At 41.7% G+C, this 14,117-nt stretch overlaps 3 protein-coding genes across 3 annotated transcripts; all 3 read right to left on the bottom strand.

Annotated features, from left to right (window-relative positions):
* Nucleotides 1-2,971: 2,971 nt before the first annotated feature.
* LOC136780429 (cuticle protein 16.5-like) lies at nucleotides 2,972-4,236 on the bottom strand. Its single transcript, XM_066738780.1, has 2 exons — nucleotides 4,136-4,236; nucleotides 2,972-3,840 (listed from the first exon to the last, which is right to left on the bottom strand). Exons 1-2 carry the CDS (start codon nucleotides 4,145-4,147, stop codon nucleotides 3,214-3,216), a joined length of 639 nt encoding a protein of 212 aa, XP_066594877.1. The 5' UTR covers nucleotides 4,148-4,236; the 3' UTR covers nucleotides 2,972-3,213.
* Nucleotides 4,237-5,366: 1,130 nt separating this feature from the next.
* Nucleotides 5,367-9,905, bottom strand: LOC136780430 (cuticle protein 38-like). Its single transcript, XM_066738781.1, is given in 2 exon segments — nucleotides 5,367-5,752; nucleotides 9,593-9,905. Coding segments are annotated over 2 exon segments (543 nt in total). The 3' UTR covers nucleotides 5,367-5,522.
* A 2,117-nt stretch (nucleotides 9,906-12,022) lies between these two features.
* LOC136780543 (cuticle protein 65-like) lies at nucleotides 12,023-13,852 on the bottom strand. Its single transcript, XM_066738976.1, has 3 exons — nucleotides 13,777-13,852; nucleotides 12,617-12,775; nucleotides 12,023-12,460 (listed from the first exon to the last, which is right to left on the bottom strand). Exons 1-3 carry the CDS (start codon nucleotides 13,786-13,788, stop codon nucleotides 12,140-12,142), a joined length of 492 nt encoding a protein of 163 aa, XP_066595073.1. The 5' UTR covers nucleotides 13,789-13,852; the 3' UTR covers nucleotides 12,023-12,139.
* Nucleotides 13,853-14,117: the final 265 nt, after the last annotated feature.

Below are 14,117 nucleotides of genomic sequence, written 5' to 3'. Positions count from 1 at the left end.
GAAGACTTTTTGGAATTTTTGCAACTTAGGAGTTGCTCTATCGATAGAATGCGAACGAATTATCCGAAGCTACGTGGGAGGAGGCTGTTGAAAAATTGTTGACAGTGAAGCGTGTAAGGCTATCAGTCGTGGTCGAGTATCGCTAGGCGAGCATAGATTTACGTTGCGGGAAAGGACGGCGCGCAGCTTTGAGATTGGTCGGTGCCGATAGATACCCTTCGCAAAGGGCGAGTTTATTTTCTCTCTTGTGCAGAAGATTTGCACCTCTCGCGTATACATCCGCTGCTGTATTCGCGCGTCCGTAAATGGCAACCCGACGTCATTTGCCGCGTTCGCGCAGATGTCGCCTATATATCTCTTTCTGCCGCAGTCCTCTCTCTCTCTCTCTCTCTCTCTCACCCTTTAGTTGCATAATCGAGAAATTCCTAGCGACTATAATACCCAGCGCGCTAATGAGTCCTTTTCCATATAACATCCCCGAAGCCTCCATAACGCCTTTGAATTTGTATTTGCTGTCCGAGCGTCAATTAAAGCGACCAAGACTGCGTTAAGCAGCTTTTGTCCTCGTGGAAACTCGATTCGGAATACCCGTGGGATCGAGAACAAGAACGAGATCTTGTCTTGGGCCGTGATCTTGAAGGCGCGCTGCAAGATCACGGTAGAGGCCGATATGAAAGCGTTCGCTAGACCGATTAACAATTTATTATAAAGCAGCTGCCGTATACTTTCAATTTCTTCATCGCCGATCTCTTACGAAAGAAATTTTCTCCCTCGACCGATCTTTCGTTAATTCTCCACTTTGCTTTTAATTAAAGGCATTCTTCGCAAGGTTTAATTAGTATAATTCCACGAACAGCTATCGCACAGGAATATATCGGTATCGCTGCGAATCGATGCTTTAACTTTGATGAATTTTCGAGAAATCTTGATAGAAGGACCTTTCCCCCCTCCCCCAACCTCTTTCGAATTAAAAAAATAATGAAGCAGAAGAGGGAAAGGGATATACGTAATAATAATTGACAATGCAGGTTTTTTGCCGATCTTGCCGCTGCCCCATTCGCGTGCAATTTTCTCCCGGCTCCTTTCATCGCGAATCCTGCGAGATTCCAAGAAAGCACGTAGGAGGATGTTGATAATCGTATATATGGGGAATTCGCGTATGTGTATACATGAGATGCTGCACACACAAGAAGCGGTATACGCTCGATCCTCGCAAATGCTGTAGCTGTAAGGTAAGTGATGCTGAGGTCGTTAGCAATTCCTGCGGTTCGTTCACCCGAGACCTTGGCTGCTCGTGAATATCCTTATGGGGCTCTGCGCCAAACAACTCGGTTGCCAGCACACAGACAAAGTCCCACCCCACCCCACCTCTCCGGAACTTCTTATAAAACGTCCAATTGCAATGTTTAAAAAAGTTCTTGGCTGCAAAAGTGGCCGGATAGATTTCTCCTTTTTATTTTACGATAGGTCCTTGAAGACAAAAAGTGAAAAACATTGTATATATGTTATATATGCGATGGAAAAAGCTTCGGGAAGTTTCCACGAAGAAGGAACGATGGTAAAGGTGCGTATATAGTATATATATGTTTAAAGGCGTGCCTGCCCCTGCAACAAAAATTCTATCGATTTTCATGACCAGTTCGCGTATCGCAAGGCACGTCTGTTTTGTGTTGTCTCTTCGATTTTACCAGCATGACGTCTTACACGTTATTGTGGCCGCTCGGCTTTCGGTCCCCCCCCCCCCCCCCCCGCTCTCCCAATTTTTTTATTTCGTCACTCTGCTCTTAGACTTCGCATTGTCGAAACGGTAAATCGTTGGCTAGTCGTTGGCATGCTTGTTATTAATGCCGCTACGCACGCTCGAACGTCCTTTAAAGGAAAACACTCGAATTCGTTTGTGTCTCCTGTAATATTTATCTTTGCAGCCTTACGGCCCGCTTAACGAGCGCAAAAACCAATCTGAAATATGAGAATAATCATTTTATAATTCAGTCTGTCTCGTTAAAATCAAATATTCTCCTTCGTCCATCGAAATAAATTTGTCAGGTTGCGTCGAAACTGATATATTACAGTAGCACCAGGTGCAATTTACCTTGGAAAAGATTTCGAAATGTCGAGAAGAGAGAAGGTCCCGCTGTGTTTTGACCGACGAAGAGTTTTCTTTCCAGTCGTAGAGGGAAAGCGCTGACACGATCGTAAGTGATTCGTCAATGAATATCGCGATAACTTGTTTTGCGTGCTTACGAATATTAAATCATTAAATCATCCGTCTCTCTCTCTCTCTCTCTCTCTCATCGTTACGACATTTTTACAGGGTTTTCCTCTCGCATCAAATTACACTTTGTGGGTAAAATTCGTTGTCCCGACACACGAGAGATCGAATCAAAGGGCCAACGTGTAAATATCGAGTTTTAATCCCTGCTCTCGATCGAAATGCGCAAATAACCTTTTTTCATCATTACAAAAGTGCATTTATCTTTGATTTATGACTCGGCCCCGGGTGATATACCATCAACAAAATTTTGCTCTCATTTTCCTGCTAAAAGTAATCGAGCGCGAATCTTGAGTATTAATTATCAGTCACTGACAGAAACAGAGCAGTCGATTACTTTTTCTGAAACTGCCCCAAGGCCACCTGGTCCAGGTAAGCGCACGGAGATACGGATTTTTGTAGACGCATTACCTTGCGTTCCTCTTCACCGCACGCCATTTACCCTCCACGTGCGTGTTCGACAAATTCTCTTCGCAAGAGTAATTTATAGGTCTACGCGTGTTTCGGCAATCAACCTCGTATGTACACCAATTTCTCGATCTATATCTTGATTCATCGATCAGCACTGATAAAAGCCAACTACATTATTTTTAAGAAAATAAACAAAGCTGTTGAAAAAAGTCTTTATTTTCAAATTCTGGCAATTGTGTAAGTATAAAATTTGGAATATAAAGAAGAAGGCCCTAATGGTATAGAACTTAGCGCTAAGTGGATCAAGTCACGGTGAAACAGGAACGAGAGTATCAAAACGGCCTCTTTGCCAGGTCAAAGACTGCCGGGCTCGACGATGAGGAGGACGCGTTCGTCGCGTCACGATTCGTCGTTGGAGGACCAAGATGGTTGCAGGAACTGTGAATCGTGCACGAGGAACGCGTGGTCGTTGAAGATTTATCGATGACGAGGGGATGATCGAGTTGGGTTGCTATATCTACTCCAGGGAATCAGGCACCATGGTGGAAAACGGTGTGGCCGTAGCTGGTTATGGTTTTTTCGTAGGGTGCGAGAGCAGGATAGGCGGAGTAGTAGATGGGGGAGGGGGCAGCATAGGCGAGTGGTTCATGATAAATCGGTGAATATTGAATGACTGCGGCGTCGACTCGTGGTTCCGATGATTTTTCCAGGACAACCTGAGGTTTTTCGACTTCCTCCTTCGCCGCTTCCTTCTGCGGTTGGACGGCGACTTTGACGAGTGGCTCCGCAGCCACTTCGAGGGGGGCGGCTACGGGAATCGCTGCGGCATAGCTGATGGCCGGAGCTGTGTGTACCACGGAGTGTCCGTGGGCCTCGACGGTTTTTTCGGCTACCAGCGCAGCTTTTGGTGCTACCGGGACTGCAACGGCTGCGACGGCGGGGGCGGGAACAGGGGCAGCGGCGGCCTGGACCACGGGAACCGCGGCTGCGGTGTATTGAAGTGGTACAGCTGCGCTAACCAACGGGGCACTCGAATGGATCACGCTGTTCCCGTGGGATTCGATCGTTTTCTCCGATACCAGACGCCCGACCACTGGGGAGAGGAGGGCTCCCGGCTTGGCTACCGTCACGGCCACCAATCCACATATCAAGACCAACTGCAAAATAAAGACAATATTATTTTTTGTATTAAAATGAATAAAAATTATTTAATCCAGAATAAATTATCGATTGAATAGTCCCATGAAATATTTTACTTAGTTTTAGCAAGTAATTGGCTAACGAAAAAAAGTATTTCGTATTTTGAAATTAAATGTAATTCGTTTTAATTAAAAATGTTTAATGTCTAATTAATATTTTCTTCGAGACTATTCAAGTCTGATTTATTTGAATGAAACAATTTATTCTCTCAGTGATCCCTCGTGCTACAGCCACGTGCTAGAGCTATCTTACCAGCTTCAACATTACGCTTGGCTTAGGGTTTCCTGTCTCTGTTACGGAACCTGGAACTGATCTGCACGAATGGGATCCTCTCAGGTTTATATAGTAGAACACTTCCGTGCTCTCTTTGGGAGACCTTCGACTGCTACTCGACTACTTTACCATTGGTCCGTCGCGCCGCCATTCGGACTTGCCTCGATTAGTATATCAAACATTGTACCTCGTTGCTTGAAAATGTGTTTGCTCATATTTTTTAATCCCATTTTTCCGGCTAACATAATCCTCTGTCTTTTCGAAATAATAATATAAAATAATTCGCTTCGAAGTATTTCGTTTATTCCTGAAATGATATCAGTATAATATTTTGTTGCTCGAATATCCTTAATTTATAACTTTGACTATATTTTCCGATAGTACATATTCTTATTGACAAATGAATTTGAGAACCAGACGTTTGTTTATGCGCCCGGTCAACAACCTCATTTTTATTTTGATCGGCACAAAGGAATTGTCTGTATCCGGGCTGTATCAAGGTCACTCTCTAATAGTCAGACATTGGCGTATAATGGTTCCAGTCAAAATTATCCGACGTATTCATAGACAGTCTTATTATCGAAATAACTGTTTAGCCAGACCTTCGCTCGCCTTTTTAGCATTTTATCCAGTCCGATTAATCGCGCAGATTACATTCCGATTTATCTCACTAGAATACCAATCTGATTTTTACGGAGGGATAAGTATTTTTTTCTTACTTCGCAAGGTCTACCAGTTGCTAAAACAGATCCATTTCCGAAATAGTCTAAATCGTTTAAACCTCTGAATCACAAGGTCAACGTTAAGGGATCGCAATGAAAGCCTTCGCTCTATTCAATATATACATATACCCAGTGAATTTCAGAACTTGCCTGAACCATGTACAAATGTCACATGTAATACGACTGGCGAAAAACTAACGCAATATCCATAAATATTCAATATTCCCTAACGCTAACCTTCATAAAAAATACAAACTGTAGAGAGTTTCCAAAAAAGAATGAACAAGATCCATCACTACCGAATCCACAATTAATTTCCAAACCAATACGAGAGGAAACTAAATCGCGCAAGACGTGATAAATGTCGAAAACGATTATTCTGCGCAAGAACTACCTTAGAAATAGAACGAGATGGATAGAGGGTCTAAGTCAAAAGTCATAAATATATAGAGAAAAAAATATGTTTATTGATGAGCAATGTTGAGCAATGGTATAGGTTGATGGCAGATCGTCCGTACGAATCATTTAAATTCTGGTGTGCAGGTGTGAAAGGGTTAGAGTTTTGTCGGGACTAGAAGACGAGACGTGGTGGTGGTGGTGTAACCATGACGAAGAGTGGCGTGTCGAATGGGGGGTATGGAGAGTTAGTGGATGTAGGCGTATGACGGATGAGCGGCGTAGGCGACTGGTGCATGTGCATAGGCGAGTGCTGGTGCAGCTGCGACGACGGGGGCCGTCTTGACGATGGGTGCGGTGTAGGCCACGGGGTGCGCAGCCACAACTGGAGCCGTAGCGATGAGCGGGCTCTTAACGGAGACTTTGTACGTGTTGGAGTAGCTGGTGGCTACCGGGACGCTGTGCGCCACTGCCAAGGCAGGAGCGGCTGCGACCACGGCGGGGGCCGCGTGGTAAGCTGCCGGGGCGGCCAGGAAGCTGGGGGCGGCTGCTGCGCAGGCTACCAGGGCCAGTAGTACGGCGATCTTCAACATGGCTGATATACCGATAGATGCTTCGTGCTTCGTACTTGAAGAGCGAGTGGTACTCCTGTATCGACCAACCTGGCCTTTTATTCCACGCGAATGACCTCTCCCACCATGCAGGGATCCTACTTCTCTCCCTGTACGCGGTTCCTTCCTATTTGCTGCCTTCTGCCTATCCTATCACCGCGCCTCCAGATCCTTCTCAACTTTTTCATCCTTTTTCCCAATCCGATATCGCTGCCAGCACTGCCAAGGTTCTCCAACAGGCGCGAACCTCGCTCGAGTCTGGATATTTACGGCCCTTCACCCCCTCCCCTCTATTTCAGTGTCTAACATAGTATCTGTATATATATATATGCGTCTACGAAACCGGGGTCATTACTATTGATCAGAGGCGAATAAAAGAATTGAGCAACTGTGTCGATTCGCTCTACGTATGTAACTGCTTCCTCGTCTTTCGCGATACTCGTTCAACACGAGGAAAAAAGTTCTTACCCTCCGGCGACAAGAGATGGATCCGACAGTAAAGGCCAACGTTCAGTATTTTTCGATTTTCTTTCCTTTTTGTCCCCCCCCCCCCCCCCCCCACTTTACGATCACTGTCCATTCGAGTGTTACTTTCGCGAACCCTGCCCCACCCATAGTCACAATTAATAGAGCCTTACGTTTTAAGAATAACAAACTTTACAGTTACCATTGTATCCTAGATCGAATCTCTCCTCGTGTACTTGAAACCAGGAAATGATTCGTGGGATATATGCTACGAAAATATTATGCAAAAAATATTGTTTGTATAATTGTACGATTATTTGTGAAAGGCTAAAAGTATACGCCATTCCATCGATCATTCCTCGTTGATTCTGGCAGCAATTGCCAGTTTTGGAACGAGCAAGGATCAAGGGAATAGGTGTATGGAATTATATATATATATATATATTGGTTGTTATAATTTTGGCTACGGATATATCGAGCATCGTTGCGTAATTATTATCTTCGTTTGAACCGAACGGTTGCACAATTCGCTCGAAGATGTGCGTGTAATCATCAGTCATACGCAGAAATGGTATAACACTATTTTAGGCCTGTAACGAAACAGCTATTTAGGGACATCGTTAATTAAATAGATGATATTAATTGATACAACGTAATAATCAGGCGGAACGCCCACTGAATTACACCGCAAAGGACGTAATGGAACGAAACGCGAAAGTGTAACGTATCGCTACTTACTCAATTTCGCATTATGCATTCATATAATATATGCCAACGAAATGCTCTCTGCTTAGAGTTAAAACGGCTTTTCACCCCCCCCCCCCCCTCCCTCCCAGGGATCCTATTCTCTCGACCGTTGCCCTTGTACACTTAAATCTAGCATATCACTGTAAAATTAACTTTAACTCTGGTTTACGTAAGAGTTTCTGGTCCAGCGATCGCAATTCGTGAAATTGGCCAAATCGGTGAAAAGGACCTTGATACTCTGGTGATCCAATTAGAAACAGCGCACAGACGAAATTATTATTTACAAAGGATAAAGTGTACTTTAATAATAAGCGTGCAAGGTAATAAACAAAGAATTGTAGTTACTTTCCTGATGTAGTATTTCAAGATTATTGCGAAAATTGAGATCGCTCTAATCGCGGAGGTTTGGCAGATTGGGGGGAGGGGTAAAGTCGACGTGCGCGTCATGCGAAAATATCTGGATCACGGGACGAGATCTGGCCTCCATCCGGGGTATTACTGCGTGTGTTACGGCACCTCGCGGAAGAACCAGTTATTTCGTAAGGGGGGTATGGTCCTATAAAAAAGAGCAAAGTTGGCCCAAGTGGTATCAGTCGATCACTAGCATCGAAAGTCCAGTAAATCTCTTCTCGAGTCTTATACAGTCAGCGAAGCAGAAGTGTCGAAGATGTTCAAGTTCGTAGCGATTCTTGCTCTGGTTGGTTGTGTCTTGGCCGCACCTGCACCTGCACCGAAACCTGGTTTCCTGGCGTCTCCCGCAGTGGTGGCGTATTCGGCGCACCCAGCACCGGCCCTGGCCTACACCGCACATGCGGCTCCAGTGGCTTACGCCGCACATCCATCGCCATTCGCCTACACCGCACATGCGGCTCCTTTCGCCTATGCCACGCACGCAGCTGCGCCGCTCGCCTACACAGCCCATGCAACTGCGCCTCTCGCCTACGCCGCACCTGCTGCCGTCAGTGTCCTCCACTAAGAGACTACCCCAATGCAACTTCAGCAACGACCATCTTCTCACCGAATCTCCCAGAGTCAACTTATTTTAAGCTGCAACCGTACGTTGCAACTTCCATTCTTTTTGTAAACGATCATCTATAAACTTTCTACTCTCTAACTTATTATGTATAAGTCACCTTTAGAATCATCATGAATGTACATTTTTAAAATGAAACCACTTTGAGAATAAAACTATTTCTTATCAGCACTATAAATGTAGGTTTTTTTATTGTTATAAATTAGTTTTAGTGAGAGAAAATCATTTTATTCGAATAGATCTTCGTCTGAAGTTGGGATAATGACATTTTTACTTGATAATAAGGAAATTTAATATGAAATGGTTTAAGTTTTTTTTTGGTTCAGTTTTTGTAATTCAGAGAGGTATTCGTTGAAACTAAGTGCATAGAAATGTAGTAAAAACTATTTAGCGATGAATATTTATTTTGATCAAACGATTTTTCCTCGGTATATCTGTTATGTATTCTCAGTAGTACTCGTACAAACATATATATTTTGATTAAATGTGCTATAAGTTTGGCTTAAATTAACATTTTTGAAAATTTAAAAAGCATATAGGTTTTTTTTGTAAAACTGCATCTTTTAATATATTAAAAATGTTTCTGTCTATAGTAACAAATTGGTTACAGTCGTTTAAACATTTCATTTTTTAATAACAATTAATCTGACCACTTTCGGACTTTGCGACAAAAATTTTTGGATTCAGGAAGTCAAAATACATAAAAAAACGTTGATTGCAGCCGTGCACCTCCAATTGGCTACGGAACCCTCCTGGCTCCTAGACTATATTGGGTATTATTCTTAGATCCTACAATGCTATCCAATAGAAGTAGAAGTTTAAAAAGAATTATACTCAACAGTTCCGCAACTGATGTCTCTGCTGAATACTACCATTTTTCATTTTAAGCCGAAATCGGACAATGCTTTTTCTCGTGCTGGAATGCATGCTGAATTTAGAATGATGACTGCTGATTGGATATTTGCATTATTATAACCAATCAGCAAACGATATTTCAATTCAGCAAGTAATTCAGCACGAGAAAAAGCATCGCCTGATTTCGGCTTTTCAACGGCCCTTACACTAGTACTCACACAATTTACCAAAAATATAGGCCCGAATTTGTAAACGAAACTTAAGCTTAGCACGGTCTTAGTTAAGATCAATTGTCTCACTTTAACCTTCAATACAGTGCTAAGTTCGGTTTTCGTCTTAAATAATTTCTAAGCTGAAATTCGTACTTTGGTTTAAGGTCGTGAAACTTTGATAAATGTTCAAAAATTATTCTCATCGTCAAAGAAGATCGCAGTTATTGAAAATGCGAATCATCTAAAGAAGTTAAAAGCTTTGGAATTAGGTGAAAATAAAATTCGCGAGATTGCTAATTTGGAAGGCTTAGAAAATTTAACAAGTTTATTCCTTGGCAAAAACAAAATGATAAAAAATCAAAACTTAGAAAGTCTATACAAAATCTACAACTAATGAGCTTAGGCTATGATTGGTGCAGCGTGGACTGCTGGTAGAACGTGGGTGGTATGGATCGCAGGTGCAGCAAAGACAGGCGCAGTTTTGATAATGGTCGGAGCAGCAACAACGTGAGCAGTATGAGCAACCACTGGGGCAGCAACGAGGGGTGCAGCTTTGACCACCGGTGCTCTGTAGGTGTTCGAATAGCTGGTGGCCACTGGAACTGCGTGTGCCACTGCAACTGCGGGCGCAGCAACCACCGGTGCGATGAATCCTGGGGCAGCGGACGCACAAGCCACGAGGGCAGCCAACACGAAGAGTTTGAACATTTTCGAAAAATTCTGCTCCTTCAGTTGGAACAACTTTGAAACTGTGAATCGAGTATATCGTCTGGCCAGCCTGGACTCTCTTATATACTCCTCGGACGATACTTGACATTGAGGTTGCGAAATCTTCCCAGGCCAAAACTCGAGCTGTTTCGGTTTTAAGGACACTCCACCAAAACTTCGCCATTCAACGTCCCAAAGCGAGTATTTATTTCCCAAAACCTTCGATGTTATCCTCATGCGCACAATTTGCCTCGTATTGTCTGCCCTTCGGCTGGAACAAGGTGATCCACCCAAAGATGACGTCCCTGCTCCAGTAAAACACATCTTCTGTTGAATCAGTAATTATTCTATACCAAATTCTCCCTTCGTCATTTTTTTTTCACAATAGATCGATTTCAGGATTAGCAAATGTTTCAGCCATTTTTCCATGAATTTAATACGATTCTCAAAGAGATACTTTTTCATTAATTTCACAATAGATTTCATCCGATCGTATAGAAAGGTTAACGACTGTTGGGAAGAAGAGGCAACGAATTCTGTTAATAAAACACCTTGGGACGGTATATTGACTTATCTCGATTAAACATCAGCGATCAATCTTGCGAGTTTTTGCATAAGAGTCTCTGCCGCCGCTTATGGTACCTAGCTATGTATCTCATTCTGTATTTACGACAGTAGTTCCAATGACGTAATCGAGAATAGACGACTCCTGTATACGAAAAGAAAAACTCTCTACGATCGACGGAATGGCAGTTTTTAAAATAAAATCATAATGATTTAGATTAAAAGAGCAATAAATACGTACCAAAGAATATTTGCAGAGATTGAAGATAAACACGAGAAAGTCTTGCACGAGTACCTTGTTCTTTGCGCGTGTGTGTGCTATTAGTGTACATTACGTAAAAAAAATAAATAAACGGAGGACCTTCTCCCGTGGATGGGTACGGATGGACGAAACTTGTGGGGTACCGTGAGCAAAGAGAATATTCGAAAGATGATATGACAAATGTGTTTGAACTCTGGTTCTTCGAAAACAAGATTCAAAAGTCACGTAACATGAGGTCATGGAATAATAATTACAAAAGGTACTTGACTTGCACGACCCTCGACAAAACTGGCCTCATCAGTCATTGGTCAATCGATTTATTTCGTAATCATATATATATATATATATATATATATATATATATATTATATAATATTAAATGCAGAGTATTCGAGCATTGTATTACATTGCAAAAATCACAATGGACCCAGCATGAATAATTCATTCAGAAATACGTTTAACAATTAGATCGCAAGAAGCTGTTTGATCGGTGAGTATAACATTGGTTTCGTCCGGCATTCGTTTCGCAAGTTCTCCCAGCGTGAAGAAAACCAAAGAAAAACTGTGAATACGATATATGTAGGCTAATACATAAGGGATCGTAAGGTAAATAGAGTCTGTCAAGCTTGACAGGTTACTGCATTTAGAGTATAAATAGCGTTAACGCGGACAGAGAATGTTGTGAAAAATATAGGTGTACGTAACGAAGGACAAAGGTCGGCTCGACAAGCGTCGACAAAGGATGGGATGGTAGGAACCAAAAAGATGTATCGGTGCGATAAACGACGACGAAAGTGCCTCGCCTTAGCCTTGATCTACTCTCATACTCTCATCGGGTTCTCTTCTCCGTTTCGATCTCGTCCGTCTTCCTCTTGCATAATAACTTAACTGTTTGGTGGGGAGACACCATACCACTTGCTACGAGCAACCTCCTCATCACTGTATATAAACTCTTCTTTCGCTTTCATGGTAAACACAACTGGACCCGACGCGCCTTGCAACTTGCAGCTACTCGTAGCGCGTACCCCTCCCCCAGTAATAATAACAATATTAATAATAGTAATAACACTGAGCAATCACCCAGCATTCAAATTACAATATTACGCTAAATCGCGTGCCACTAATTCGAGATTTTCTCAGAATCGTCAAAAGGATAATTATTCAATAATGTAATTTCGCTAATAGGAGTGTATTACTCGAGGCGATTATAACGAGGATTTTCGAGAAACGAGTCAATAAAATAGACGATGAATTTGAAATACGAAACATTTTTTTTATATATTATTAACTTTCTTGTGGGATAATCATATGGCAGTGTGATTGCATTTGAATTTATGTACAACGATTGTTCTGTTCAGGTGGGGAAATTTAACGAGTAGCGATCGAGATAGGTTGGTAATTTGGGCGATCAGTAGACACCATAGTAACCGCCGTGTCCGTATCCACCATAACCATGTCCATATCCAAGTCCGTATCCCCCATATCCTCCGTAAGTTCCGTAGCCTCCGTAACCTCCGTATCCGTATCCTCCGTATCCTAGACCATGTCCAATTCCATAGCCGAGTCCATAGCCATGGCTTAAGGTGGTGACTGAGGGTGGGATCGTATATACAGGGGGTGTTTGGTATACGCTAGGTGCAGCATAGGCAATCTTGGTAACAGGTGCGGTATAAGCCAGTTTGGTCACTGCGGGTGCAATGACCTTCGTTATTGGAGCTACTGCAGCCACCTATGAAATCAAATTCATTTTACAGTGTGGCTATTGGCTAATGCATAAGTGTATCATTTTTAATGTATTGAGCGCGGAATGCAGCAGAGACGAATCAGGGTTGATGAAATCGGAGCAAAATAAACGGTAAACACTCTGTGTGAATGTGACACCTACCTTGTAAGTGTTAGCATAGCTGGTAGCAAGTGGAGCAGTGTATGCGTAAGGTGCATATCCATGTCCAATACCATAGCTTCCATACCCATATCCGCTGTATCCATCGTAACCGGTATACAAGCCTGCGGAAGCATAAGCTACCGTGGCGAGGAGGACGAACTATCGACAAAATTTTCCATTTTAATAACCATATATAATTAGAAAATCACTAATTATCTTAACAAACACGATTAAATCTTTAAGAGTAATAATTTAAGGGGTTATTATTCACTCGGAAAAATTGTACATTGTTTTTGACCTCATTATATTCGTGTGATGTCAATAAACTAAATTTATTGAAATAATGAATTATTTATAATATTAATAAAATTAGTTAATGGATATTACGAATAACTGTTAATGGAGTCAAAAACAATTTACAATTTTTCTAAGTAGTATATATAGTTTGAGGTAGAAAAAATTATTATTGTTTTTAGTACCTGTTTTTTTTTCTATAAAAGATATACAGTTAGAGAATAAAAAACAATTTTTTTGCATACAAATATTTAATAATGAATTAAAAAGCATGAACATGTATTGGTTGGTATCATAGAAGTTTTCAGTGCTCCAGATATAGTATGAAATTAAAATCCAAACAAATTTTTTATTTTGAAGAGTATTGCTTAATGTTATAAGAAAACTATATAATTTTACATTGTAAATTGATAAAATAGCGACGATTGTGCAAAGCTGTTCGAGAAAAATGATATTTTTCTCGACGTATTTCGTGCAGAAAATAGGTTAAAAACAACATTTTTGAATAATGCTAACTCCTCGACAGCAACACTGCTACGAATTAAGAATCATTTTAAATGTTTAATTTCGAACCACCTTGAGTACAAAATAAAAGTATCTGGAACTACAATCGATACATGTACATATTTTTAAATTCACTGTTAAATAATTAACAAAAGTATTCTTTTCTACTCTCCACGAGTGTAACTATTTTTTTAAATTCAAAAAAAAAAAATTACAATTAGCTCGTATATTCTATGTCACACTCTAATACAGGCCATTAATTTTTGTTTAAAAATAGAGCTTCTAGAATAAAAGTAATTAGCTATATCCTCTGCGTGTGGAAAATGAGAAAAATCCAGATCACTGATGCACACTGTACTCACCAGCTTGAGCATGTTGCTTTGTTTATTGAATAGTACTGCGGACTGATGAGAAAAGTGTCGAAGGGGTCGCTTATATACCCCCAGCAGAGTGCCATTCGCTATTAGCGTCAAGATCGGTGCAGTAGCGGTGTAAATGGAAAGACGGAAAAAAGTTTTCCCTTGCAGGAAGCTAGAGGAGGGAGTCGAATTTGTTTGAGAGATCGAGAAGAAGAGGGCTAGACGTTCACCTAGATCGCCGAGGTCTCGTCCGGTAAGCTTCCCCGGGAAACTCGTGGAGGTGGATGGATCGAAGGACGAATCGATTATCGGGAGAGCCGAGTCAGCTGCCCCTCGTGAGAAAA

This window comes from Prorops nasuta, unplaced genomic scaffold, assembly GCF_024137725.1.
Source record: "Prorops nasuta isolate Cenicafe-Biocafe unplaced genomic scaffold, Cenicafe_Pnas_1.2 PNAS00019, whole genome shotgun sequence".
Lineage (NCBI taxonomy): Eukaryota > Metazoa > Arthropoda > Insecta > Hymenoptera > Bethylidae > Prorops > Prorops nasuta.
Note: the sequence above shows the minus strand (reverse complement) of the source record. Positions and strands in the feature narration are given on the sequence as shown.

Bases quoted from the DNA above. Each gene is read 5' to 3' on its own strand.
- LOC136780543 (XM_066738976.1), bottom strand. The intron at 12,461-12,616 runs GTAGGTGTCACA...TTGATTTCATAG, and splicing joins GCTATGCTAACACTTACAAG to GTGGCTGCAGTAGCTCCAAT.